The sequence below is a fragment of the Arvicanthis niloticus genome, chromosome 5 (genome assembly GCF_011762505.2).
Source record: "Arvicanthis niloticus isolate mArvNil1 chromosome 5, mArvNil1.pat.X, whole genome shotgun sequence".
NCBI lineage: Eukaryota > Metazoa > Chordata > Mammalia > Rodentia > Muridae > Arvicanthis > Arvicanthis niloticus.
Window position 1 is genome coordinate 27,802,640 of NC_047662.1, and position 27,206 is coordinate 27,829,845.

General features: G+C 48.3%; 1 protein-coding gene across 1 annotated transcript; it reads left to right on the top strand.

Annotated features, from left to right (window-relative positions):
* Nucleotides 1-6,096: 6,096 nt before the first annotated feature.
* Tfap2e (transcription factor AP-2 epsilon) lies at nt 6,097-23,371 on the top strand. The gene is made up of 7 exons (XM_076933537.1): nt 6,097-6,324; nt 6,404-6,886; nt 7,417-7,468; nt 17,530-17,752; nt 18,844-18,962; nt 19,843-19,984; nt 22,607-23,371. The coding sequence occupies exons 1-7, from the start codon at nt 6,097-6,099 to the stop codon at nt 22,887-22,889; spliced, it is 1,530 nt and encodes a 509-aa protein (XP_076789652.1). The 3' UTR covers nt 22,890-23,371.
* Nucleotides 23,372-27,206: the final 3,835 nt, after the last annotated feature.

The following is a 27,206-nucleotide window of genomic DNA, read 5'->3' on the forward strand; positions in this document are numbered from 1 at the left end:
ATTTTAAAAAGATGGCTGACTGCAAAAGGAACGTCTGGAGTTGGCTGGGTGTGACGTATGTCTGTTGGAACCTAGCACTCTGGAGGCTAGACCAGGAAGGAGGTTTAGGGGCCAACTTGGGCTATATAGCAAATTCTGGGCTGGGAAGGAAGCAAAGAGGAGAGACTACTGAGGCAGGAAAGGGAGGGCTCAGACAGAGGGGAAGAAATCAGAAATAAGCCAGTATGATGTATAGGCAGGAGTTAGGAAACGGGACTTAGAAATTAGTACTATGTGAAAAGGAGCGAAGAACGGGGAGCCAGTGATACCCCAGGTTACCGACTGTAACCGCTGTGTGGATGTAGGACCACTCTGTCACGGCAAGCATTGGGAGAGAGACAGGTTTATGAGGAAATCGGTTTGGTGGGTGGTTTGTGTTGTTTATGGAACATCCTAGGAGTGATTTTCTCCCCTAGCCTAGAGCATGGGAAGACGTCTGAGAGGATAACAGATTTGAGAGCTGTCAGATATTCTTTAGAATCATGGGAGTGACAGACAGTCTGGGGAAGTGAGGGAAGGGCCACAGAGCCAATGATTACTGTCCATGGTTCTTCTGGTTGAGTTGCTCTCCTGCATGCCAAGGCCAGCAAAGCTTGAGAACACAAGGCAGACTGAGACCTGTCCTCTCATGAGGCTCAGTGAGAGGGTTCCAGACTGGAGTGAGCAAGAGGCTAAGCTAAAACTTGCAAGATTGCTGGCTCTGTCTGGGTACTTCAATTGACAGGCAGGGGAGTGTTGAGCTGCAGTAGTAAGCTCCAACCACTAGATGGGGCCTCAGCATCTTTTGCGAGATTTCCCGTCATCGCAAACATTTGCAGACAGACCCGTTAGGAGAGGAATGTGGCTCTGTCAACAAAGGAGGACAAAAAAGTTTTTGTGTGTTTGTTTGGTTTGGTTTGTTTTAAAAGAGGAGAAAATGTAAATCTTGGAAGAGAATAAGCCAAGAATGTCAACTGAGAGTCCATATGTATTTGAGCATACATACCTCTGTGTACATGTCTTATCAGTGTATCTGTACCTGTTGTATACCCTGTTTTCCCAGGGGTATCTCTCTTCCTTCCTCATGTCTTCATCCAGGTGTATGTGTCTCAAAAAAAAAATAGGCCGCAAGAGCTCGTCACCTGCATGCTTTACAATGTGAAGAACCCTTGTCCCTGAAACAGAAGGGCCCAGTCTGAAACCCTGGTATTCCACAGCTCTACTGATCTCCAAGGAAGAAGTAGACATGGAGCACGTGTCCCTCCCTAGAAGAAATAAGCAAAATTGCTCATTTGTCTGATGCGCTCCTCAGATTATAACTGGGCCTTATGTGTAGCTATGCTAGGTCGCGTTCACATAATTGTTTTATGCGTGGAGGTGCTGCTACATGAATGTCTGTCTGTACAGCACAATGCCTGTGAGGGCCAGAAGAGGGCATCAGGCCCACCAGATTCACCAGGACTAGAGTTACATACAGGTAGCCATTCTTGCCATGTGGGTGCTGGAATAGAAGCTGGATCCTCTGGAACAGCAGCCATGCTCTTAGCCTCCGAGCCATCTTTCCAGCCCTCCTCCTCCTCTCCCCCAACATCCTTAGACTTCTCGTGAAGTAACTCACAGAGCAGGAAAGGAAAAGTGACCAGTGCTGGCTAGTCAGCTTCATTCCTGGAGTGGGCCATGGCCATGGATCCCAGAAACGTTTTGGGTAGGAAAGGGGCATGGCCCAGGTAGAAGATGCTCAGCAAAGGAGTTGGAAGTGGATCACAAGTACAAGAAACTCAGGTCACTTGTTAAAGGTTCATTGCCAGGGCCTACCCAGCACAACCCAGATCACACTAGGAATTATTAAAACAGATTGCTGGGGGCTGGAGAGATGGCTCAGTGGTGAAGAGCACTGACTGCTCTTCCACAGGTCTTGAGTTCAATTCCCAGAAACCACATGGTGGCTCCCAACCATCTATAATGTATCTTGTGCCCTCTTCTGGTGTGTCTGAAGGCAGTGACTGTGTGTTTACATAAAATAAATAAATACATCTTTAAAAAAAAAAAAAAAAAAAAAAAAAAAACAGATTGCTGTACTCTACCGCAGTGTTGCTGATTCAGGGGGTCTGAAGTAGAGTCCAAGAACTGGCACTTCTAACAAGTCCCCAAATGTCATTGGTGATGAGGGACTAAGTCTATGAGAAAGAGAGTGAGGAAGCTAAAGCTCTGAGAAGGGCCATGTGTTTTCTGAGGTACCTATTCAGTCTCTTTCATGGTGGGTGCTTATGGATTCTAAGTAGAAACACTCAGGCTTTGATGTGGTGTTTTATGCCTCTGATCCCAGTACTTTTGAAGCTGAAGCAGAAAGTTCATGAGTTCTAGGCTACTCCTGAGCTATATAGTAACACCCTATTTCATAAGCAAAAACAAAAACAAACAAACAAAACAAAGAAAATTGGCACGGTTTAATGTTGTATTCAGTGTCCTTTATGGTGCTGCAGAATTTGCTAGGATAAGCAGGTGGGGGTTGGGACGGCAGAGGAAATGTGAGTTCAGCTTTAACTTATAAACGTTGAATAGCTGCAGGAGATGTCCTAAGGCAGTGGCTTTCAACCTTCCTGATACTGTGACTGGTTTAGTACAGTTCCTCATGTTGTGGTTACTCCCGACCATAAAATTATTTTCATTGCTACTTAAATAACTGTAATTTTGCTACTGTTATGAATTGTAATATCTGTGTTTGCTGATGGTTTTAGGCAACTCCTGTGAAAGGGTCATTTGACTTTTCTAAAGGCATCACAACCCACAGGTTGAGAACTGCTGTCCTAAGGGATTGTCCAGTTGGCATCTGTGTGTTATGGTTTTGGATTCCTAATCAGGTTGACAGACTGGGAAGGACACATTTGGGGGTAACAGGGAAACAGATGGTCATTAGACTTGGGAGGGGAATGGCCTTGCTCCTGAAGAATGTAGACAAGGGGTTGATGAGATGGTTCAACAGGCAGAGGCACTTGACACCAAGCCTGATGACCTGAGTTCAATCCCCAGAACCCAAGTTATGAAAAGAGAGAACTAAGTCCCCAGGTTGTCCTCTGATCTTCACACACACACACACACACACACACACACACACACACACACACACTTTAAAAATAATGTAGACAGGAAGAGGTAGAAGCTGCTCTAAGCATGAACAACTGACATTAAGAATGGACTTCTTGGGTCTGGAGAGATGGATCAGCGGTTAAGAGCACTGACTGTTTTCCCAGAGGTCCTGAGTTTAATTCCCAGCAACCACATGGTGGCTCACGACCATCTGTAATGGGATCTGATACCCTCTTCTGGTGTGTGTCTGAAAACAGCCACAGTGTACTCATATACTTTAAATAAACAAGTAATTCAAAAAGAAAAAAGAATCAATTTCTTGGGGGCTGGAGAGATGGCTTAATGGTTGAGAGCACTGGCTGCTCTTCCAGAGGACCCGGGTTCAATTCCCAGCTCTCCACCAACTGTCTGTAACTCCAGTTCCCAGGGACCCAACCAACACCCTTATGCATGCCAGTAAAATGCTAAAGCACATGAAATAAAAATAAAATTTTGGGGAAAAAGCTGGTAATGATGAGAGGAGGTAAAAATGCAAAGAAAAAACAGAGTAAGAGAAGCTGGTGGCAAGAGTGAGGGAGGCCAGTGAGGCAGAGACAGAGCCCATCCCAAGCCTGTCGGAAGAGCAGAAGGGTCCTCACGCTGGGCCCAGGTATCATCCTTATCCCCCATCGTGGGTTCTGGACTTTTTCCCACAGGAGTCCACCGACCTGTGAGCTATGGACTGACACCTATCTCTGAGATTAATTTCAGATGTCTCATGACTGAGGTCAAGGGTAGAGGATGAGGGAAGTAGGTCCAGGCATGGATAACAAACACAAACCCACACCAGATCTTAGATCTGTCCTGACAAGGGAGGCTACATAGTCCCCCCGTTCCCCCCCCCCCCCCCCCCAGCTGCCTCCCCTGCCATCCTAGCTGCTGGTTCTGGCCTTTGGGAAGCTCTTTAAAAAAATCCTCAGATGCTAGCTAGCTTCCTCCTCTCCTCACAGTCCCCGCACCCCCATCCCGTGTGTCAGGCTGAAAGAGATCCAGTCTGAGCTTAGTTCCAGCCATGTGCATTCTGGGATGCCATCTAGAACATAAGTTAACCTTCTAACCTCTCAATGGTATCACTTTTACCTTCTCATCTGTTTCTTGACTAGAAACAGTTCCTCTCTACCCTCCCTTACTTTTGTTGCAGAAACAGAGCTTGGAAAGGAAGCCAGACTTGCCCAGAATCACACAGCCACTCAGGACTGAGACTAAATTGTAAGTGACCAAGTCCAAGACAGAAAAGAATAATGAGCCTGAGCACAGAGAAAGGCTGGAGAAGGGCCACCCCAGCACTGCCACTGAAATAGTTGTTTGACCGTAGGCCAGAAAGTCACCTAGCCTCTCAGTGCCTTGTTCCTCACTTGAAAATGAGGGTGACAAAGGACTTGGTGAGTCAGGAGACTTGATATTCATGGTGTGTGGTGAGTGGGCACTGTGACTATTTCTATCTCTCTCCATTTTCAACATGAAAAAGAAAACGTTCTGCTTTTTAAATTCTCATTGCCATTAGGATTTCTCCCACTTGCCTTTTTTAAATCCCCATCTCTGCTTCTTAGAACGGAAGAAGGGTTAAATCTGGGGAGAAAGAAGAGGGATTGGTAGTAGTGATTAAGTAGTGTCATGCTTGACAGACAGAGGGAGACAGCACCTGCCATGGTAACACTCAAATACATAGACTGCATAAGTGTGACAATGCACCCCTTCTACCCTGTGTCAGCTACACACCAACCATCTCTGTGCCACGGGTTGATCACAGCCAGTCCAGGATCCTGTGGCTTCAGAAACATGTTGGCCTCTTCTTAAGGGCAGATCATATCAGACTCCAACTCTCCTCGGACTAAGTCGTGTCCTCAACATCCAAGGATCCTGGCTTGGCATTGAGGGTTACCAGCTCAGCAAGTCTAAGAGAAGCCAGCATCTTTAGAGAGTTTTCTGACCCCAAACCATGAAGGAGAGACTGCTAACACCCCCCCCCCCACACACACACACACTGACACAAGTGTGCACAAGAGCTGATGGACTTGAATTTGCCACTCACCAGTGTCTTCCACATTCACCATTAGGTGGTCAGAGAAAAGACCATTTAACAGGAAAGAAAGCTGATACCAGAAAGGAGGAATGCTTTGCTCACACTCAAAGGCGAGCACGTGCAGTTGTTTAAGCATTCATTTAAAAAGATTTAGAAGGGAGTGGTGAGATCGTTTATTGGGTTAATTCAATGGCCACCAAGCTTCAGGACCTGAGTTCGAACCTTCAGGACCCACAGGATGGAAAAACTGACTCCTGCACGTTGTCCTCCAACCTGCACATTGGCATCTGGCACACGCGTGCTCCCCCACCCCCACTAAATAAATTAATGTAATAAGCAAATGTAAATAGGAAATGCACGGACCCAAGCGGACACAGACCCCTGAGTTGCATTCCAGCCTCGAATCCCATTTGATCTGATCGCAGCTGCAAGCTTGGGAGGCCACAAGGAGCTCACATCATCAGCAGGGCTCGAATTCATTCACTCCTCACCCCACCGGTTCCCACCAGAGCCACGCCTCCCTTTCGGCAGCCAAGGGAAAAAGGCTGAGATAGGCCATAGCTTGTCTCTTTAATGCGCGCCCCCAGAGGCCCGGCGCGCCCCCGCCACTATAACTAGAGTGCATGGAGCGGGCTGAGCTCAGAGGGCGGGCGCTGGGTACCCGTTGCCCGACTTTTTTTCCAAGTGCCATCAGCTCCCGTCCCGCCCATCTCCATGGACGCACCCGCGGGCGTCCCCCGCTGAGCACACCGTACCCTCTGGACTCCCCGTAGACTTACCCGCCCCCACACCTACCAGACGGTGATCACCCCGCGGGCTGTGAGGGCTCCCGGCTCGAGTTCTCGCCTTGCCGTCGGACGAGGGCTGTGTCTCCGCCACGCCTCACGCCCCACACAACCCGCCCCATGTTGGTGCACACATACTCCGCCATGGTGAGTAATCTCGGGTCCCGGGCACACTGGGCAGAGGGCATCGAGGAGCCTGGCTGCTGGACCCTTCAAACCTCCTGCCCCCTGCACCAACGAAATCGCGAAGGTAGGGGACCGCAGGGCCTCTTGGCAGCCGAGGAAGTGGTGGCGGAGACCCCTGGTTGGTCTCCAGCCTGGGGCCGCTGCGCCCGCGGGGGCCACTCGCCGGTGGACAGCTGCAGGACACCGGCGAGCTGGTGGGGACCTCGCGGGCTGGTGTCTTTTCGGCCGCTCATGGGTCACCTAACGCACGCCTCCCCTTCTGCAGGAGCGCCCCGACGGGCTGGGCGCAGCGGCTGGCGGGACCCGCCTGTCGTCTCTGCCCCAGGCAGCCTACGGGCCCGCGCCGCCACTGTGTCACACTCCCGCCGCCTCTGCCTCCGCAGACTTTCAGCCTCCCTACTTCCCGCCGCCCTACCCGCAGGCGCCGCTGCCCTACGGCCAGGGCCCGGACGCCGCCGCCGCCTTTCCACACCTCGCCGCCGACCCCTACGGCGGCCTAGCTCCCCTGGCGCAGCCGCAGCCCCCGCAGACCGCCTGGGCCGCACCCCGCGCGGCCGCCCGCTCCCACGACGAGCCGCCCGGCTTGCTGGCGCCACCCGCCCGCGCCCTGGGTCTCGACCCTCGCCGAGACTACGCCGCCGCGGTGCCCCGGCTCCTGAACAGCCTGGCCGACGGCGCGCACGGCCTGGCCGATGCTCCCCTCGGTCTTCCCGTGCTGGCGGCGCCGCCCGGTCTGGAGGAACTGCAGGTAAGCCCAGAGTGGGCCATGGTGGGTCGGGATGGGCAGCGATTTAGCATCCTGGCTTGGAAAGCAAAAAAAGTAACAAAAGCAGGAGCCGGGACTCTTCTCCCTGGTGCAACTTTCCATCTCCGCCTCGGACAGGGAGTCCTCCGTTAGATGCTGTCTGGCCAAAAGGTGGCCTCGAACTGAGTGTTTGCGGTGCCTGAGTGGCAGCGACCTCGTGGAACCACTTCTTTCTCTCCCCACTGTCGGGTTGAGGCACAGTGGGCATCCATACCCTGTCCCAGTCCGCCGAGGCAACCTGGACAAGGGTTAGGAGAGGCGCAGGAGTTGTCTATTAAGGCAATGTGATCATCTAGGCAGACCCGCAGCTTGGACGCAGATGGTGCCGAGCCCAGGCGATTCCTGGTCACGCCTGTCCCCCGTAGCCGCCTCAGGCAGCCGGTGGTGCGCGTAGGGCGGAGCAGACGTGGACTAGGGACAACCTGGCGATTAAGTCCATACCGGCCCTCACGGCCAACCTCTTCTATTTGCAGGCGATAGATGACCCTGGAATGAGCCTCCTGGACCAATCCGTGATCAAGAAAGGTAAGGAATGGAGTGCAACTTCCAGGGCAGAGCCAGGCGTGATGGTGCAGGCCCTGGGTGCTCAGACCCATTTTCTTTCTCCCTGGTTGTTGTTTCTTGTGCGCCGCCAGGCTGAGTGGCCATGGAACATCCTTCCTCGCCCAGGAGAGGGGCAGTGGCGCTGGCTGGCTGATTTTGCTCAGGAGTTTGCCGCCTGAGGTGGGCTTGCACTATCTAGGTTACAACTGCTTGGCCTCTCCTCTCGGAAGGAAGGGCGGAAGGAAGGGCGTCCTTGTGGATCTGGAGTCGATTTGCAGAACGAGTTAAACCACTTCCCTGTTTCCTAAGAAATGGGAAGGGGAGCGCTGTTGCCACAGATTTTGTTCAATGGTTTCCCCTTTATTGAGCTTTAACATTTTGGAGTCTGGCAAATGCTTTCTGCTCCTTTCTTCCCAGCAGAACCTGGGGGGGGGGAGTGTGGGGGGTCCATCTTCCCTCACCTCCCAGGGCAGGGGATTTTCTTTCTGTCGAAGCGATGACTAGCTTGTGAAGGGTTGTGTGCTCCTGGTCAGGTCTGCTGCCTCCGGGAGTGTCTGTGTCTCTGAGCTCAGGGTCCTGTGCAGACTATATGTTCCTCTGCTGGGCAGCAACGTTTCTTGGTGTGTGTTTGCTGCTGTGACTGTATGTGTGATTTGTATCTGTGCATGTTGGGATATAGTTTCTGGTTTGGGGGTTCTCTGTATACCTGTGTCCTGGAATTTGTCGTATGGTATTTGGGGTGTTCTAAGAATGTGAGGGGCTCTTCCTGGTAGCTTGTTGTTTACTTCCATATCTGTTTGTCTTTTGAATTAGTAAAAGGCAGGAGAGGGAGACACCCCCTGAGTAGAGTTTTGGGCCTGAAGACCAAGGTCTGACCATGCCTAGAAAAGGTAAGACAGAGGCAAATCAGACAGAAACAGAGACCCAGACCTTGGGCAAGCTTCTTAGAATTGGGGTGGGTGCCCAGAGGAATTCAGAGGCACTTGGGAGCCTGTAGTGCCCAAGGGCAGGCACACCTCCCGCAGGATTTGGCTGGAGCTGTTTTTCCAACAAGTGAATTCAAGCCCAGGCTGTTTGCCCTGCCTAGGTTCTCAGGGGAGGCTTGTGGTGGGAGTGGAGCTGGTACAAGGGGCTGGACTTCCAGGAACGAGTGCTAGGTATGGAGTTCAGGAGATTAGTGAACACAGTCTCCCAGAATTTGGTGAGGGGTGCCTCCAGGAATCTAGGACTGTCCCCAGAAGCTGGGAGTACAAGGAAGAGGCTCACAACCCAATGGCCACCTCACCACAGGTTTGCTGTCTGCACTTTGGTGGTTTCCTGGACAGCTCTTGTTTTGACCGGGTAGAAGGGAAAGTTGGATCTGGAGTCTACAATAACCTGCAACTGGACTCTTTGCAAGTCCCCCAGATCCTGGCTCCTGCCCAGGCTTAAGGGCAGGGAACCCAGGTTCATTGACTCCCCAGAGACCTAAGCTCTGCGTTTTAGGAAGGTTTCCCAAGATAGAAGAATCTACTGTTGGCCTGAGTACTTTAGGTCTTGGGAGTTCCTTGTAGGTTTCTGGGGCTTGCAGGGCTGCCCAGATCCCAATGTGTACACCCGGGAGTGAGTTGAAGCACCCACAGAAACTAATTCAGCCTGAGGCACTGCAGCAGTTTGGGAAAGGGAGGGAATAAAGCTCGGGGCAACCTGCGGAAAGAAGAGCCTGGATCCACAAGCTTGGCGATCTGCTGCCCAGTGGGCCTCTGAAAGAGAAAAGGGGGCCAATGCCCTGGGACAGCGGGCTCCCACGACCAACCCCAAGAGGAGTGGCTTTCGCGAGGCAGGCAGCACTACCACTGGATGTATTCCCTGGGGAGCCTCGCAACACGCAGGCTTTTTTGTTTGTTCGTCCCCCTTGGCTCCCGGGTTCTACACTGTGAACCTGCTTCGGCTTCCCCGGGTGGGTGGCCATAGGTGACAGGTTAGCACTGCTGTTGATCCTCAGGCCCTTTCACCGTTATCTGGCGGCTTCTGAAGACTCCAAACACTGTTTTTGTGTGGTGAGCGACCGCCCACTGCTCAAACTCTGCCTTTGTGAAAGAAACTTGGTCTTGGAACCCTGAAGTGTACCGGCACGAAGGGATCTTGCACCGCTAGGACTTGGGGTCCAGCACACGAAACCCTTGCGGCCTCGGGCCCCCCAGCAGAAGCGGCCCTCCTCCTGGGGATGTGGGCAAGCCTCAGGTATCCATCTCACCAGTGTTGCTTGGCACCGGAGCCTGGACAGCGTCACAGCCCAGATCTGCACATCTCCGCGGACTACAGGCACTTGTCCTGGACCGGAGGAGGTAGAGTCATTCCCGCCGCATCACCCCATGCCCCCATATGACTTCTAGGCCGGCGCATTGCAGTCACCTTGTGAGTTGGGGGTGGTCCGATTACTCTGAAGAAACCCGAGGGCAAATCAGCAGCACTCCATCTTCTGCGCTCAGCTGTCGCCTTTAGTTTTAACAACCTATTGCAGACAGGCAGAAAGCAGGGGGACTTGAGAAATGGTGGCATTGCTCTGCGTCTGTGCAGGACGTTTTAGGAGCTCACAGCAGAGGCGGTCATCCCCCAATCTCCCCCCAGGTCAGAGGCTTCCTAAAGGAAGACATTTAGGTGCTCGGTCAACCCCCAATCTCCCCCCAGGTCAGAGGTTTCCTAAAGGACAGACATTTAGGTGCTCGGTGTGTATCTGCTCTGTGAGTGCTGGGTTTTGAATTCTAAGCATGCTGGGACAGTTACTACACCTCACTAAGCACAGCTGGCACAAGCGCCTTACCTGTGGGGGGCGAGTGATGGGCAGGCGAGGGACATTGTGGATATTAGACATGGGGTGGTGTGGAGATTAGAAATGCGGCTGGGTTTTAGATTAGAGAGGAGATGGAGGGAGCTGGTTGGGTATGAGACTGGAGCGACATCCCTCGCTTCTTCCAGAAGACCGAGGCTGGTAGCCTGAGTGGGCACGCAGGTGGTCTGGATCTCAGGGGAGTCTCCAGAATAAAGACTAGGAATTAAACAGACACCCTTCCCTCTGCTCCCTTTAGCTCTGGAGGAAGGTTTAAAAGGAAGGCTAGGGGCTGGACCAGTCACTCCAGGACTTGAGAGAAGGGGGGAGGCACTCGTCTCTGTAACAGAGTGTTAAAAAAAAAAAAAAAAGTAATTAAAACAAGTAGAATATTTTAATTTTTTTGATAATTTCACACATGTATATAATGTGTTTTGGGTATTTTCACCCCCACCATTGTCCTCTCTGGTTCCCTCCTACTCATGCTGAAACCTTTCTCACCAACACACCCCCTCTTACTTTCATGTCTTTTTTTTTTCTTCGTGACCCACTGAGTTCAACTATGATTGCCTGTAAGAGCATAGGCGTGGTGTGTTACCTACTTATCATTGGCTGTACCTCAGCCCTAGCGACTATTAACTACCCATAATCCTTGAGGGTGGGTTACTGCCTCACAAGCCCCTCCACCACAAGAAGTAATTTTGAAAAACATTTTTTACATTTTTATTCATTTCTGCATGTGTGTGTATAAGTGGGTGTGGCAGTCGAAGGACATCTTATAGGAGGAGGGTTTCTCCTTCCACCTTTATGTAGGTTCCAGGGATCAAGTCCAGGCGATGAGCTGGACAGCAAGCACCTTTACCTGCTGAGCCATCTCCCTGGCCCCATAAGTAGTATCTTTCTTTATGTATTAATTTAAAATCGGGAACAATGGAAACAAATCCATGAGGAACTATTTGATTTTTATGTAAAGTCAGAATCTAGCCCAGCATTTCCACAGTTCTTCATTTGCCTGCTAGGACTTTCACACCGTACGGCAACTGAAAGAACCATGGCCTGCATAGAAATAATGTTAAATTTGCCTGAGGATGGTCGGAGGCATGGAGTATATGAGGATCTAAGGGGTGCACCATCACCACCCAGCTCAATTGAATGGTTTTAATTAATTAATTAGTTTATTAATTTAGCATTTGTAAGGTCAGAGGGCAACTGACTTATGGGAGGGAGCTGGTTCTCTCCTTCCACCTGTGAGTTAATGGGATTGAATCTGGGTCATCAGGTGCAGTGGCAAGCACCCTTCCTAAAGGTTTTTAACAAATGTATAGAGTTGAACAGTCACTACCACAATCCATTCAAGACATCTGTCACCCCTTGAGAAATTCCTTCGTTCCTATCTGTAGTTAATCTCCATTCTTGCTTGAAGCCTTACACAATGCCTGATCTGCTTTTGTCCCACACATTTGCATATTCAGGACCTTTCCTATAGACATGTGACTGTACAGACTTTGGCATGCAGGTTCTTTTTAGCAAATGCTTTCAGGGTTTGTCTCTACTGTAACATGACGGTTATTGGGTTTGGGCTTTTGTTTGGGTTTTTAGTGCTGAGTAGTTTTGTACTGTTGCTCTGAATGGCTTTCATTTTAACCTTCTTGGGGAGCTGGAGAGATAGTCTGGTGGTTAAGACCTCTTGCAGAAGTCCAGAGTGTGATTCTCCACAGCCATCCGTAATTCCAGTGCCAGGAGGGATCCAAAGCTCTCTTCAGACTCTCTCAGGTACCAGGCATGGATATGGTGCACGTACTTGTATGGAGGCAAAATATTTGTACACAAAAGAGGTTAAAATAGGGTAATGGTGGGTAATAGTGGCTTTGATCCCAGCATTTAGGAAGCAAAGGCAGGTGGATCTCAGTAAGTTTGAGGCCAGCCTGGTCTACATAATGAGTTCCAGGTTAGCCAGGGCTACATAGGGAGACCTTGTCTAGGGAAAAAAAAAAAAAAAAAAGGAAACAATAACAACAATCCAAGAAGTTAAAATAATTCAGCCTTCTTTTTTAGACTTAATTATTTATGTGTATGAATGTTTTTCTTGCATGTGTGTGTACCACATGCAAGCCTGGTACCTGTTGAGGTCATAAGAAGGTACAGGATCCTCTGGAGTTAGAGAAATGGGTGGTTGTAAGCCACCATCTTGGGACCTAGGAATCAAACACCAGCCCTCGGTAAGAATAGCAAGTGTTTCAAAACCTTGAGGTCTCTCTCCAGCCCCTGAATGGAGTTTTCTTCCCTGGTGAGATGGTAGGGACGCTAAGTTCACCCCCTTTGTGGCTGTTATGAATAATGTTGCTACAGACGTTCATATAGATGCCTTTGGTCGTCGTGATTTTCCTGCTCCGGGGGAAATTCCTAGGAATGGGATTGCTGTGCTGTGTGTTCCATTGTATTTATTTATTTGTCAGGTGAGTGTATGTGTGTGTGTGTGCACATGCACATACACAGCATGGGCACACTCTTAGAGGACAATTTTCTGGAATTGCAAATTCCTTTCACGACGTTGGCACTGGGGATTAAACTCATGTTTGGTGGCAAGTGCCTCTTACCCACTGAACCTTCTCTCCAGCCCCTGGTCCATTTATGTTTAATTGTTAAGAAACTTCCAGTAGGCAGAGTCTGTCTAGGGAAGCTAAGGGAGGATGGAAGGGAGAGTGGACAGAAGGAAATCCAGGAGTGCTCGGCTATTTCCTCAAGTTGTTGGGCTGTTTTACATTCCTACCAGTCACGTGTGGCGCTTGGGTCTCTCCACCCCGCCCACCTCAGATTGTCTATCATAACCACTGAGTGCTTCATACTTCTCTAACTTGTGTTTTCCTAATGACTAGTTTATTTTAACTTGTGTTTTCCTAATGGTAAGTCTTTTTTCGTGTGTTTATTGACCAGTTATTTTTTTTTAAAAAAGATTTATTTATGTATATATGAATACACTGTAGCTGTCTTCAGATATACCAGAAGAGAGCATCAGATCACATTGCAGATGGTTGTGAGCCACCATGTGGTTGCTGGGAATTGAACTCAGGTCCTCTGGAAGAGCAGCCAGTGCTCTTACCTACTGAGCCATCTCTCCAGCCTCAGGCTTTTGATTCTTTTAAGATTTATTTTATATATATGTATGTGTGTGTATCTACACATAGACGAAGGTTACCCTGAAGCCAGAGGCATTTGATTCCCTAAAGCTGGAGTTATAGGCAGCTGTGAGCCAAACAATATGGTGTTGGGAATCAAATTCTGGCTTTCTGGAAGAGCCATCTGTCCTCTTGTTTTAAAAAATTTACTTTTATTTTATGTTCATTAATGTTTTGCTGACATGTATAAGGGTGTCTCTAGAAGTGGAGTTATAGACAATGTGAACTGTCATGTGGGTGCTGGGAACTGAACCCAGGTCCTTTAGAAGAGCAGCTGGTACTTTTCTCCACTGAGCCATCTCTCAGCTGGCAATATGGCTTCTTAACTGCTGAGCCATCTCTCCAGCTTTGGAGGCCTAGAGATGGTTCTAGAGATAGCCCAGAAACAAAATGGCTTTGTTTTCTTTTCTTTTGTTTTATTTGAGATAGGGTTTCTCTATGTAGTTCTGGCTGTCTTAGAACTTAATTTGCAGACCAGGCTGGATTCAAACTCGCAGAGATCTATCTGCCTCTGCCTTTCCAGTGCTGGGATTAAAGGTGTGTACCACCACTACCTGGCTTTGTTCTAAAACTTTTAATGTGCGTGAATGTTTTGTCTGCATATAGTTCTGTGCACCATATGCATGCAGTGCCCACAGAGGCCAGAAGAAAGCATATGGATCCCTTGGAACCAGAGTTACGGATGGTTATGAGCCGGTTGTGGTATGGGTGCTGGGAATTGAACCCTGGGTCCTCTGGAAAAGCAGCCAGCACTCTCCACACTGAGCCATCTCTCCAGCCTCAACCCAAGGTTTTCTGACAGGATTTCTGTTATGTTGTTCAGGCTGGCCTTGAACTTGCTATCAAACTGCCTCTCTTTCCCAAGTGCTGAGATGATAGTTGTGTGCCCACCATGACTGGCCATCTTTTTATTTTCTTAACTGGAGATATAGAAGTTCTGAGTTTCCTTGATGTCCAACTTCTCATTGTTTTCTCTTGTGCTGTGTTTTAGGTATGGTATAGCTAGGAATTCTTTGCCCACCTAAAGATCTTGAAATGTTTTATTCTGTATTTTCTTCTAGAAAGGATTATAACTTTAGCATGTTTTCTAGAAGAGTATTACAATCCTAACACTCAGTAAGTGTTTGCTTAGCATTTGTGAGGGCCTAGGTTAGATCTTCAAGACTGGGGGGACAAAAGACACTCACCTGGTGGTTACCATCCTCCCAGTCTGAGTTCCAATACCCTTGCCTCATGGACTTATTCCACATTCTCTGATGGCCACCTGTGCCAAGGCCCTGAGCCCACAGACTCCTAGCTGGTGGGAAGACAGCTGTGGAAACAGACAAGGACATCAAGAGCTGTAAGGATGGGGACAGGTATGCAAGGGGTTGGGGTAGAAGGGGGCCAGGAGACTCTACCAACAAGATGGTGCCACAACTGAAGCTGAGTAGGGTGGACTTGAGTGATTGGGTCTGAGACCCAGGGAGCATGGTCAGCTGACTGCAGGCTCGGGGCAGGTGCCTGCTCCAGGGAGAGGCTCTTCAGACTCCAAGTCTCTTGTTAGTGTTATGTTACGTGTCGGGTAACATATGTACTCACCTTTTCAAGGTTGAGCCATTCATTGTGGTGGCCCACTAGCCACAAAACATATAGAGCTGTGGGTATTTGAAAAGTGACTGGCCTGAATGGAGGAGGGATGGCTGTATGAATACACTGCACATTAGAGTTCGAAGACTAAGTACGATGAAAGAATGTATTCCATCTCATTAAATATTTTTAAAATATTGATTACACATTGAAATTACTTTAGCTCTGATTAGGATAAATAAAACGCTAAGCCTTTATATGCTATTTATTATATTGTAATTAATATTTTATTTATTTATTTATTTATTTATTTATTTAGAGACAGGGTCTCACTCTATCACTGGCTGGCCTAGAACTCGCAGAGACCCACTTTCCTGCCTCTGTCTCCTGAATGCTGGGGTTGAAGGTGTATACCACCTTACCTGGCTCTCATTTTCTTCTTTTTAAAGATTTATTTTTATTTACGTGAACGAGTCTTACCTGCCTGTGTGTACATGCACCACATGAGTGCTCTGAGGCCAGAAAAGGACATTGGATCCCACTGAACTGGGGTTACAGATGGTGATGAGCCACCATGTGGTTGCTGGAAAATAAACCCAGGTCCTCTGCAAGAGCAGCCGGTGCTCCTATCCACTGTCTCTCCAGCCTCTCATTACTTTGTTGCTGTTGTTGTTGCTGTTTGTTTTGTTTTTCCAGACAGGGTTTCTCTGTGTAGCCCTGGCTGTCCTGGAACTCACTCTGTAGACCAGGCTGGCCCCTAACTCAGAGATCTGCCTCCTCTGCCTCCCAAGTGCTGGGATTCATTCAAAGTGTGTGCCACCACGGTCCTGCTCATTACTTCTTAATGTTCTTCCCTAAATTATGTTTCTCTGAGTCAGTTTTTAGTCTAGATCCTAAAAGACCAAGGGGAACCAGGCAAGATCCAGAAAGGGATGCAGGAGCCAAGACATGAAGGAAGATGAAGTGGGCAAAGATAGATTAGGGACATGACCTTTGGGAGCAGTGGCCCGAGTCCATGACCCACTTCTGCTCAGTGGATGATGTCATCCTGACCTCTGAACTTTCAGTCTCTTCCTTCTAACCGTGGGATATGGAGAACGGTGCTGCCCGTGAGGAGATTGTGGGGTATAATTGGCACTATTGATAGAGAGCGTCACCATATCTGGCTATGCGCTAGGTTTGATTCTCAGGGAGCTGACCAGGCTGTGGTGGGTTGCAGGCTATGATCTGTGTTTCAGAAAGACTTCTCTAGACTAGAGCAGGGGACCAGAACGAGGGCTGCACAGACATTCAGACAAAGAGTAAGTGTCTGTGTAAGTGAGAGAGGGGCCTGCTTCTCAGGCAGGTTAAGAATGCAAGCCATAGAACACAGTCTGTGTGGGATGCAGCAGGCAAGGAGAGGCCAGGAGTATTAGAGAGGTTTCTGCCCTGAACCTTGGGATCATGTAGGGTTTTTTTTGTTGTTTTTGTTTTTTTGTTTTTGTTTTGTTTTGTCTAGGCCTAGGGCCTAGGAGTTCTTGATATGGGGGTGCTGGGAAAGTGTTTTCTGAACATTGGGGAGGCTATGAGTCCTGTGTTTGAGACCCTGGTCCTGGGTTTGCTACTAGTTCAATCAACCAGCTACCTGACCGCAGGCACACTATCTCACCTGTCTGGGCTTCAGCCTATGGGAACAAGGGTAGCTCCATCATGGGTTGTCCTGTAGGTTCAAGGGGTGAGGCAGAATCTGCATGCATGCAGCCTTGAGTGCAGACTTCACATTGATGTTCACACACAACACACACAGGCCTTCCCTCCCAAAGCCCCCTTCCTTGGATGAGAGAACCAAGAGACCTCTAAAGAACCATGTGCCTGGCCCCCTCCTTCCTCTGCAGTTAAGAAGGAAGATGGAGACACTGCATGAAGAACTTCCTTCCTGAGCCAAGAGTTTAGAGAATCCTGGTTCTCCTTACTCTACACAGAGAATATGAGGTCTTATGGAGCTTATAGATCCTTATTTCCTGTCTTCTGGACTTGGCACAAAGGGGAAATACTGGAGGCCTAATAGAGCCCTAACTTCCTGTTTCCAACATGTAGGGCTCCAAAACCCCACGATGGGAGGGGGAGACTCATAGTAGAGAAAGGGCATTGGGAATCTGGGTGATTTCCCAGACTCTGTCACAGTGACCCAAGAATCCCACCTCCTTCTCTGATGGTGCCAACACTGGGCTCAGGAAGGGGATACAGGAGCAAGAGCCAGACAGCTCTGGGTTCAGTGTCACGCCCATCAACTTACTTGGGCATGTCACTTTCACCACACTGTGCCTCAGTTTCTCCTTTTGTAAAGCAGGGATAATAGAACCCTCCCTTTGGAAAGTGTTGGAATCATTCAACAACATACACAGTTGGTGAGTCAACCTGCCTGCCCCTCAGCTGACTGATGGATGGCTGTCCTGTGGTCGCTGGCTCAATGTTCCCCCCCTCTCTCTTCCCTTGCTTCTGCTCCACAGTCCCCATTCCTTCCAAAGCCGGCAGCCTCTCCACCCTCTCACTGTCCAAAGACAGCCTGGTTGGCGGTATCAGCAACCCCAGTGAGGTCTTCTGCTCCGTGCCTGGCCGGCTGTCGTTGCTCAGCTCAACATCCAAGTACAAGGTGACCGTGGGGGAGGTGCAGCGGCGACTCTCACCTCCTGAGTGCCTCAACGCCTCCCTCCTGGGGGGTGTCCTCCGAAGGTAGGAAGGCCAGCCCATAACCCTACATAGCACCCCAGCTAAACTCTTTAGTCACTTCGGACATTCTCACAGCATCAGAGGAAGGGTCAGCTTCACTCCAGGCCCGAATGCCAGTTCCACCTCAGGTTCTGATAGAGCAGTGCTCAGGGGCCCCAGATTGTACATGGTCTGGAGGCAGGGCCAGGGGCAAAGAAAGATGTGGGTACAAAGAATAAGGCCCATTCACTCTTCTGGGAAGAGTAGACCTTCCTTTATCTTTTTCTCCGCAGCAGCACAGGCCTAATTGGTCTGAGTTTGGAGTGAGCAGCATGGTGGGCCATGTATTTCTTTCTGCATGCTCTTGTGGCCAGGAAGGGACTCTGCTTCAGGACTAAGGTGTAATGATCTAAGGACTGCATGTGTATGTGTGTTCAGGGATGACATTTCCATAGTGTGGGGTTCTGCAGTAGTGCATCTGGAGCTAGTTGGGTTTTTGTTTTCTTTTCTTTTTTCTTTTCTCATACATGTTTTTCTTTTTCTATACAACTAGGTTTTTAGATGTGGGTACCTCTATTTTGTTGGGGGGATGCATTTGTGTAGCTAGAGGGGGTATCTTCTTACTCTCGGTCTCTGAACATCTGGTAGGGACCCAGGTTGAAGCTCTAAGATTCTGTATAAAATCTCTGGGACTCTGATTTGACGTGAACATGTGTCTCTGCACGTTTCTTGGGGTCCATGTTTGTGTGTCTCTAAGGTTATATGTGTGTCTCCATATTTTTGGAGACCCTGAGGGTGGGCTTTTCTGTGTATATGTGTGTCCGTGTGTATCATCCCTGTGTGTCTCTGTACACAGTTTTATGTGTTCCCAGCCTCCCCTGGGCTGCCCTTGCTCTTGAGAGGACTTGGGTGGGGGGAACAAAGGGCTGCTGCAGTGGGTGCTGCTCCTCACCCCAATCTGCACAAGAGTAAGGGTCAGAATAAGGTTGGGATTTGCTCAGAGACCCTAAAAACAAGGTCATACCCAAGCCTTAAGAGGGGCAAATAACAGGGAGCAAGGAAGGTCTCCTGGAGTCACTTAGCCCACAGGCTTTTCTCTGTCTGTATATGTTAAGGGCTAAGTCCAAGAATGGGGGCCGGTGTCTGCGGGAACGGCTGGAAAAGATTGGGCTCAACCTGCCAGCTGGTCGTCGGAAGGCTGCCAACGTGACTCTGCTCACCTCACTGGTGGAAGGTGAGCAAGGCTCGAATATACGTATGGATGTGAGGGACATGTCATCTGGCGGGACTTCCTACTGTAGGATATTGTTTAGTCATGGCTGTGAACACTGCTATATCTAGGCACGTACTCCCCGTGCTATGTATGTAGGTATGTGCACGTGATTCACATGGACAGTTGCCACATATGAGAACTTTACCACCTGTGGTTAGAAACAGCTGAAAAAGTTGCACCTGCCCTGAACAAATGCAGAAATCTTTTTGGCCATTACTACCAACAATGCAGATAGCTATTCACATAGCATCTGTATAGCTTTAGGTATTGTAAGTCACCAAACAATAATTAATATATTAATTATTAATATATTAATTATTAATATATTAATTATTAATATATTAATGTAATATATCAATAATTAATGATATACAGGAGGATGCATGTAGATTTGTATGCAAAAACGGTGCTATTTTATGTAATGGATTTTGGTACCCATGTATTTTGATATTTGTGGGAAATTCTGAAACTAATACTTTTTTCTTATGTGTCTGTACATATATGTGCACATACAGTAGAGCTCTCTCTCTGTCTCTCTGTCTCTGTGTGCGCGCGCGCGCGTGCGTGCGTGTAGAGTGGCTGGCCAGTATTTGGACATGGTAAGGTGAAGGGGTGCCTTCCTCTTCCCTGGAGGTTGGCAACTCTGGACTCTGGCTCTGTGATACACATTGGTCCCAGCTCCATCTTTGAGCTGAGACTGTTGGAAGTAAAGTTGAAACTGAGAAGAGAAACCAGACAGGGCATCTCCTGATGCAGGATGCTCCTTAGCCTAGGAGAGAGGGAGTTCAAGGCTAGGCTCTGGTCTCAGAGGCACACCCAGGAAGATCTCCTCTTTCCCCAGGAGAAGCTGTGCACCTGGCCCGGGATTTTGGTTATGTTTGTGAGACGGAGTTTCCAGCCAAGGCAGCTGCGGAGTACCTGTGCCGACAGCATGCTGACCCTGGGGAGCTGCATAGCCGGAAGAGCATGCTGCTGGCTGCCAAGTGAGTAAGGGCACCGTGCATGGGTGCAATGCAAAGAAACACACACCAGGCCTGTACATCAGACACGGGATTCAACCACACGCATGTTCACACAGTGCATATGGCACCACATAGCAGTCCATGTTTATGTTCACATTGGAATGGTTGTACATGCCATTCAGGCACACATGAGTAGATATCTTTTTGTTGTTGTTGCTGTCCTGTTTTGTTTTTTTCTAGACAGGGTTTCTCTGAATAACTGCCCTGGCTGTCCTGGACCTACCTCACTTTGTAAATCAGGCTGGTCTCGAACTCACAGAGTTTTAATCCAAGTGCTGGGATTAAAGGCGTGTGCCACCATGCCTGGCTTATTAAGTAGATAGCTTTAGGTACCATGTTCATCACAAGTAACGCTCATGAACACTTCTACAAGTTCCCAGGAGTACACACAAACACCATATGTGAACATATCTATTATACACATACATCTTTTTAAAGAAAGATTTATTTATTTATTTTATGAATGTGTGTACACAGGCTGTCTTCAGACACACCAGAAGAGGGCATCAGATCCCATTACAGATGGTTGTGAACCACCATGTGGTTGCTGGGAATTGAACTCAACCTCTTAACTGCTGAGCCATCTCTCCAACCCCAATATGCAAACATTTTTAAAGGTCATCTACAGGCTTACAGACCTTGTGTGGGTGCTACATTCAACTACATGATAGGTGTGACCACCCTAGATCCTGGCATGGGTCCAAGGCTCCCCAACAAGAGTTATTCTGTGTTTGTGACCTTCTCAAGACCTGAGGGTATTCCTGACCCTGTTGCAGGTCCCATTGTCATCTCTCTCATCACAGACAGCATGCTAACACTTCTCATCTCACCCCTGAGCCTTCACTGGAACCCTTCTGTTCTCTGTCAACCTACAGGTTGTCAATGGCTCCCATTGCTGTTGCATTATCATCACATCAGATTCTCCAAAGGTGCCTCAGAGCCTGCTTAGCAAACTGGCATCTCAGTAAAATATACTATTAGTCCATTTGGGTAGCTATAATAAAATGCCCTGCGCTGGGCAGCAGCTCATTTCCCACATCCCTGGAGGTGGTTCAAGATCAAGGTAGCCTGCTTTCTTACATACACACAGCACTTTGATGCTGCTATGATCTCCACATGGTAAAAGGAGCAGAGCATCTCTCTGGCCGTCTTCATAAAGGTACCAATAGCATGTAGAACAGTGGTTGTCAACCTGTGAGTCTTCACCCCTTTGGAGGCACATATCAGATATACTACATATCAGATATTCACATCATAATTCATAACCATAGCAAGATTACAGTTATGAAATAACAATGGCATAATTGTATGGTGTGGGGGGTTACCACAACATGAGGACCTGTATTAAAGGGTCACAGCTTTAGGAAGGTTGAGAACCACTGGTCTATAGGGTTCTATCCCCAAGATCTAGTCACCTCCCAAAGACTTTATTGTCATATCTCAGGAGAGGTTTTAATATCTAACTTATGGAAAGCTACTATTTGGATGTTAGTAGTCTCACTGAGGGGGAAAAATCAGAGGGGTGACAACAAAGGGACAGAAGGGTTTCCAAAGTCTGAGGGCCATCATCTATAGGCTAAAGTCTAATGCCTGAGAAGCTGGACCACTCAAATGTCCAGGCCAGCTGACCTTTGTGGGTGTGGCCTTCAATTCACAATTCCACCCTCTCCATGGGGCTTTCCTTCTTTAGGCAGAAAGGAACCAGCCTCACAGGACAATTCAATACAGAGTCCTGGAAAGCTTCTTCCTGTGTTGAGCCCACTTCATTCATGAATATGAATCAGCTCTTGCATCAAATGCTTTTGGGACCTGAGTTTGTCTAAGACGCATGGCCGGGCACCAAGACGAGTGATAAGGGTTCCTCTAACCTGAGTCACAAAGGAATGGAAGGAAACAGCCATGGGCTGGACCTGGATTTGTCTCATCTCAGTGACTCTGGCAGGTCACCTACTGTGTCTGAAACCTTAGGGTGAGGATAATGGTATAGATTTGTGGGATGATATAAAATGATATATACCATGTATGTGATATTGATCTAGGCATCAATATATGCTGCTAATTTAATTATGAAAGGCAGATTCTGGGCTGTTCTCATGCCTTCACAGACAAGTGTTCAAGAAAGCACTGGGTTTGGGGAGGAAGAAGGGATCACAGAAAGTTTAATAGGCAGTTGAGTTGAATCCCATAAACAGGACCGCTAAGGGAGTCCTGTTTATGGGTATCAGCATGTGCTGTTTATAGGTATGCAGCACTGAGCTGCTAAGTTAACTTCTGTGAAAGATGGTTTCCATTTTTGCTAAATGGTATGATTGTTACTCGTAAGCAGTTGGGAAGATCAAACTGAAGAGATAATGTAAGGAATCCAGCTAATTGCTGGGTGAGGTGGTGCATACCTTTAATTTCAGCATTTCAGAGACAGAGGCAGGTAGATTTCTGTCAGTTTGAGGCCAGCCTGGTCTACATAGAGTTCTAGGAGAACCGGGGCTACGTAAAAAGATCCTGTCTCAAAAAGTCAACAAGCAGGTCCTCTTCTGAGTTTAGAACCTTGTTCTTTAACCTGTAACTATTCTCTTTCCCCACCAGGCAGATCTGTAAGGAGTTTGCAGACTTGATGGCTCAGGACCGCTCCCCACTGGGCAACAGCCGCCCTGCACTCATCCTGGAGCCTGGGGTGCAGAGCTGTCTGACACACTTCAGTCTTATCACTCATGGCTTTGGAGGGCCTGCCATCTGTGCTGCTCTTACTGCCTTCCAGAACTACTTGCTAGAGTCGCTCAAAGGACTGGATAAGATGTTTTTAAGCAGTGCAGGCAGCGGGCATGGAGAAACCAAGGCCTCAGAAAAGGATACCAAGCATCGAAAGTAACTTGTCTCTTGTTCCCAGGCTAAGTGACTCCCAGAGCCTGAGATGGGGCCTTGGTTCCTGGGGATAGCCCTGAAAGGACTAAAATGTGGGGTTCTATTCAGGCCAGAGAGAACATTTTTCCAGAAGCCCAGAGTGGGACCTAGTTGGGTAAAAGAAGAAGGCCTTTCTGTTGTTTCTGGTAAGGACTCATATGCAAAGCTGGCATGGAAAAGTCTGGCTCATGGGACAAAGCCCTTCTCACTGAGATGCCTGGGCAGCCATGGGTGCCCTGAGGCTGGTAACAAATCAGAGGTGCTACTGAAGAATTAGTGACCTTCACTTCAGTTTCCTAGCCTCAGAACCCAGAAGGAAGTTCCAGTGGGCTCTTTGGATCCCTCAAGGCTCTTGAAGACGAGAGGCTGGAGAGTCCCCTAAGGAACAAGATGGTATAGAACAAATCACAGAACTTGAACCCAGGCTACATTCCACAGTCCTGTTGCTGCCTGTCCTATTTATTTATGTACGATTTAATTAAATCTGAAAATTAAAAAAGCCTTAATAAGTTATTTATCCTAATGATTTGGGGATTCATTTTACTGATTTCTGCTCATGCACCAGAATGTCCACCTGGGCAAAGATGGCGGGTGCTGTTCACAAAGGGCAATGAGTCCGCTGAGAAGGAAGGGTAAGTTAGACAGTGGGTTCTTCTGAGTATGGGTACCGATGTTAGGAGTCTACGTGCCCTGCCACGTATGTGTGTGAATACTGTGTGTATCTTATTTATTGTGACTTGCTGGGCCTGTCTGTTTGGTCAATGCAATGTATTACCATGGCTGTAGGTAGACAGTTTGTGACAGTGTGAGATAGGTGACTGTTTATGTTTGTGTGTCTGAACTGGACAGATGCTAATTGAGCTCTCTCATCTTCTTGAGGATTTCCCTCTCCAGGTATCTTTCCTGATAGTCTTTCCCTCTAAGTAATCACCCGCTAGACCACACCTAGCACACACATTCTAGGAGTCACTGTACAAAATGCAGGGCCTCTCTCTTTTGCAGGTAAACTTTTGTTTTTTGTTTTCCAAGACAGTGTTTCTCTGTGTAGCCCTGGCTGTCCTGGAACTCACCCTGTAGACCAAGCTGGCCCAAACTCATGCCTCTGCCTCCCGAGTGCTGGGATCAAAGGTGGGCGCCACCACTGTCCGGCTGGTTAAACTTTTTTGAAAGACTGCTACATCCTTTCTTTTATTTCCTCACTCCCAATGCACTCTTGCCACTGCAAGTCTGTTTACATGTGTTTAGCACGGCCATCGGTGGTCCTGTCAAAGCTAAAGCAGCTTTCTTTTGGATTTGTTGGGACTAGCCAAAAATTATGGGGTGAGTGGGTGGGGGGAACAGGAGAGAAGCCCAGAGGGTAGGGAGAATGAATAGAAATATGCAGCTGTGGAGGTGGGGCGGGGAACTTCTAGAAAGTTCCAGAGACCTGGGATGTGAGATGTGCCCAAGACTCAATGGGGATGACCTTAGCCATAATGCCTAACAGTGGGGAGATGGAACCTGAAGAGACCATCTCTAGCACATAGATGGGACCCCCAGTGGAGGACCAACCTACCTTCAAATTTTTTGACCCAGAATTGTCCCTGTCCCGAGGTCCCTGGCACATAAGCAGCAGAGACTCACTTGTCTGGCCTCAGTGGAAGATTATATGTCCAATCCTGTGGAGACTTGATGCTCCAGGGAAGGAAGATGTGTGTGTGTGTGTGTGTGTGTGTGTGTGTGTGTGTGTGTGTGTGTGTGTGTTGGGGAGCACCCTCTCAGAGGCAAAGAGCAGGGGGAGACTAGGAAGAGGGACAATATTTGGAATGTAAATAAATAAAACAATTTAAAAACCTTGTTTGGGGGACAGGTGTTCACATAGTTCAGGCTGGCCTCTACTGGAGCTGCAGGTGTGTCACACGCACATGCTGCACTTGGTCTCTGGAACACCGTGTGGTTGGCAGCCTTTCCTGGTTTCACTTCACTGGCCAGGTCCCATTTTATCTCCTCTTCCTCATCTTTTCCCACCTGACCTCTCAACCTTGGTCCTTGGGGCCAATATCTCCCTAGATGGCTTCACTCCAGTTGGGACTTTCTATGCCATAATATATGCTGTCTCCAAGCAGCAGGCTGGGATGTGCCATTGTCGCCATTTTTCCTCAGGCCTGCTACAGCAGCCGCCCACCTGGTGTTTTCACTAGTGCACCTCCATCCCCAGGCTGTGCTATCCAATGAGCCGGAGGTGGCTGCTGGCTTTCTCCTCATTGCTCACTTACAGCAGCCATACTAATTTCTTTCTACTCCCAGCATCATGTGTCAGGGCCATGGCATATACTGTTCCCTTTGTCTGAGATACTCTTCCCTTAGTGTCTGCACATGCATTGTTAGACAAAGATGTTGGGGTCTCTGTTAGGAACCCAAGGATGTGCCTGACTCAAGACATTGTTTTGTTTGAGACAGGATCTCATGTATCCCAAGCTGGCCTCCAACTCTCTGTGTAGCTGAGGATGACTAACTCCCAAGACTCTCCATTCCAGAGCTAGGAATATTACCATACCGGGTTTATGCAGTACTAGAAACAACCCCAGGGCCTCTGTATGCTAGACAAGAACTCTAACAACTGAGCTATCAAGGTGTCTTAAGCATAATCTATATATACAAAAGAATATGAGAATGTGGACATATACTCTCCTTTAACCAAAACTTTTGGTCTGGCAAGATATTTGAGAATTAAAATTATGAGACTGCCAAGCATGGTGGCACATACACTTAATGCCAACACTCAGGATAAATAGGTAGGTAGATTTCTGTGAGTCTGAGGCCAGCCTGATCTACATATAGTAAGTTCCAGGACATCCAGAGCTATGTAGACACCCTATCTCAATAAACACACAAACAAACAAACTCTCAGACTATGTGAGGTTGAAAGTAAATGAAGTACAAACAAATAGTACTTATACAATATTGGCCAGTCATATAGTAATAAATCAATCAAACATTGGTAAACAGAAGAAACCGATCTCTCAACAGTTTTTTAGTTCTGGGTAACTTTTCCCAAAGAAAAGGCCAGATAGTCATCAGTCCTATTTTAGGATAAAATTATAGCTGAGTAACTTGCCTGATGCCTGTGATATCCCAAAATTTTAGTTTGTTCATAACTGTTTGAACCAAGTCTCCTTTCACTGGACCTCACCGGCCTGCCAGAGAAAGGCCTTCAGGCTTGACCCCAGCAGGGGGAGCAGGATCTCCCTGTCCTCCAGGCCTCTGTTGTGCCAGCATCTGGTTAGACTCATTGCACTGCAGAAGCAGCAGTATTGCAGTGTGAGTGTTCTAAGAACATCCCATGAAGCCTGGGCATTTGATTCTTCCTTCTTCGCCTCCTATGTAGCTAAAGAGCACTTCAGCTTCTGACTAGCTGGGATTAGCCAGAGGGAAAAGATGACTAAAAACCCATTTATACAATGCTTACACTCTTCCTCTTGTGTGATGCAAGCTCAGAATTAAGCAGGGAATATTTTGACTATGTATGGATCAGGATTTTCAGAATGAGTGCACTTATGTTTAAAGGTCTTGGTGTTGAGAAATAACCAAAGTAGTAAGATGAAGTTTCTCAGGATCCAACTAAATGGACCCTGAGTTTTCTGACAAGCCAAAGAGAGGAGGGAACCCAAGGAACTGAGATGGGTGTGGATTACAAGATGTCTAGTACACCAAAGCAAACAGCTGGGAGTTTGAGGCCAGAATGGTTTGCGTGGCAAGTTCCAGAACAGCCCATGCTATAGACAGACCCTGCCGCAAAGCCACAGGGACTTCAAAAAGATGTAGGAAGCAGAAAGGGCAGAAGCTGGTGACTATGTGAAGACAGCAAGAAGATAAAGGGTGGCAGGAACTGCATCAAGAACAGAAAAGGGGACAGGAGAAAATGAAGTCTGAACAAAAGCTTGTGTCACGATGAATGAATTCATGTCAGCTTCTCGGTTTGGACAAATGCACCATGGTTATGTAAGACACTACGATAGCAGACACTGGGCAGGGAGGGCTATAAGGAAACCCATCGTTATAACGTTTCTGTTAAACCAGTTATGCTCAAATCAAACTCCTGTAAAATAAACGAAGGCCAGTGAGGTGGTTCAGTGAGTTATAGGTGGTTGTCACCATGCCTGATGACCGGAGTTGAATCCCATGCTGAGGCAGAAGGAAACCTGGCTAAGATAAACTACTAGATAGGCCTGAAGTGGGCAGGTGGTAAGGTCAGCTTTAGACAAGCTCATGTGCTGATGTCCTTAAGCTAAAGCTGATGTTGCAG

Excerpts from the sequence above, each read along its gene's own strand:
- Tfap2e (XM_076933537.1), top strand. The coding sequence starts at position 6,097 with ATGGTGAGTAATCTCGGGTCCCGGGCACACTGGGCAGAGGGCATCGAG. Across the intron at positions 18,963-19,842 it reads GCTCACCTCACTGGTGGAAG|GAGAAGCTGTGCACCTGGCC; the intron begins GTGAGCAAGGCT and ends CTCTTTCCCCAG. Across the intron at positions 19,985-22,606 it reads AGCATGCTGCTGGCTGCCAA|GCAGATCTGTAAGGAGTTTG; the intron begins GTGAGTAAGGGC and ends TTTCCCCACCAG.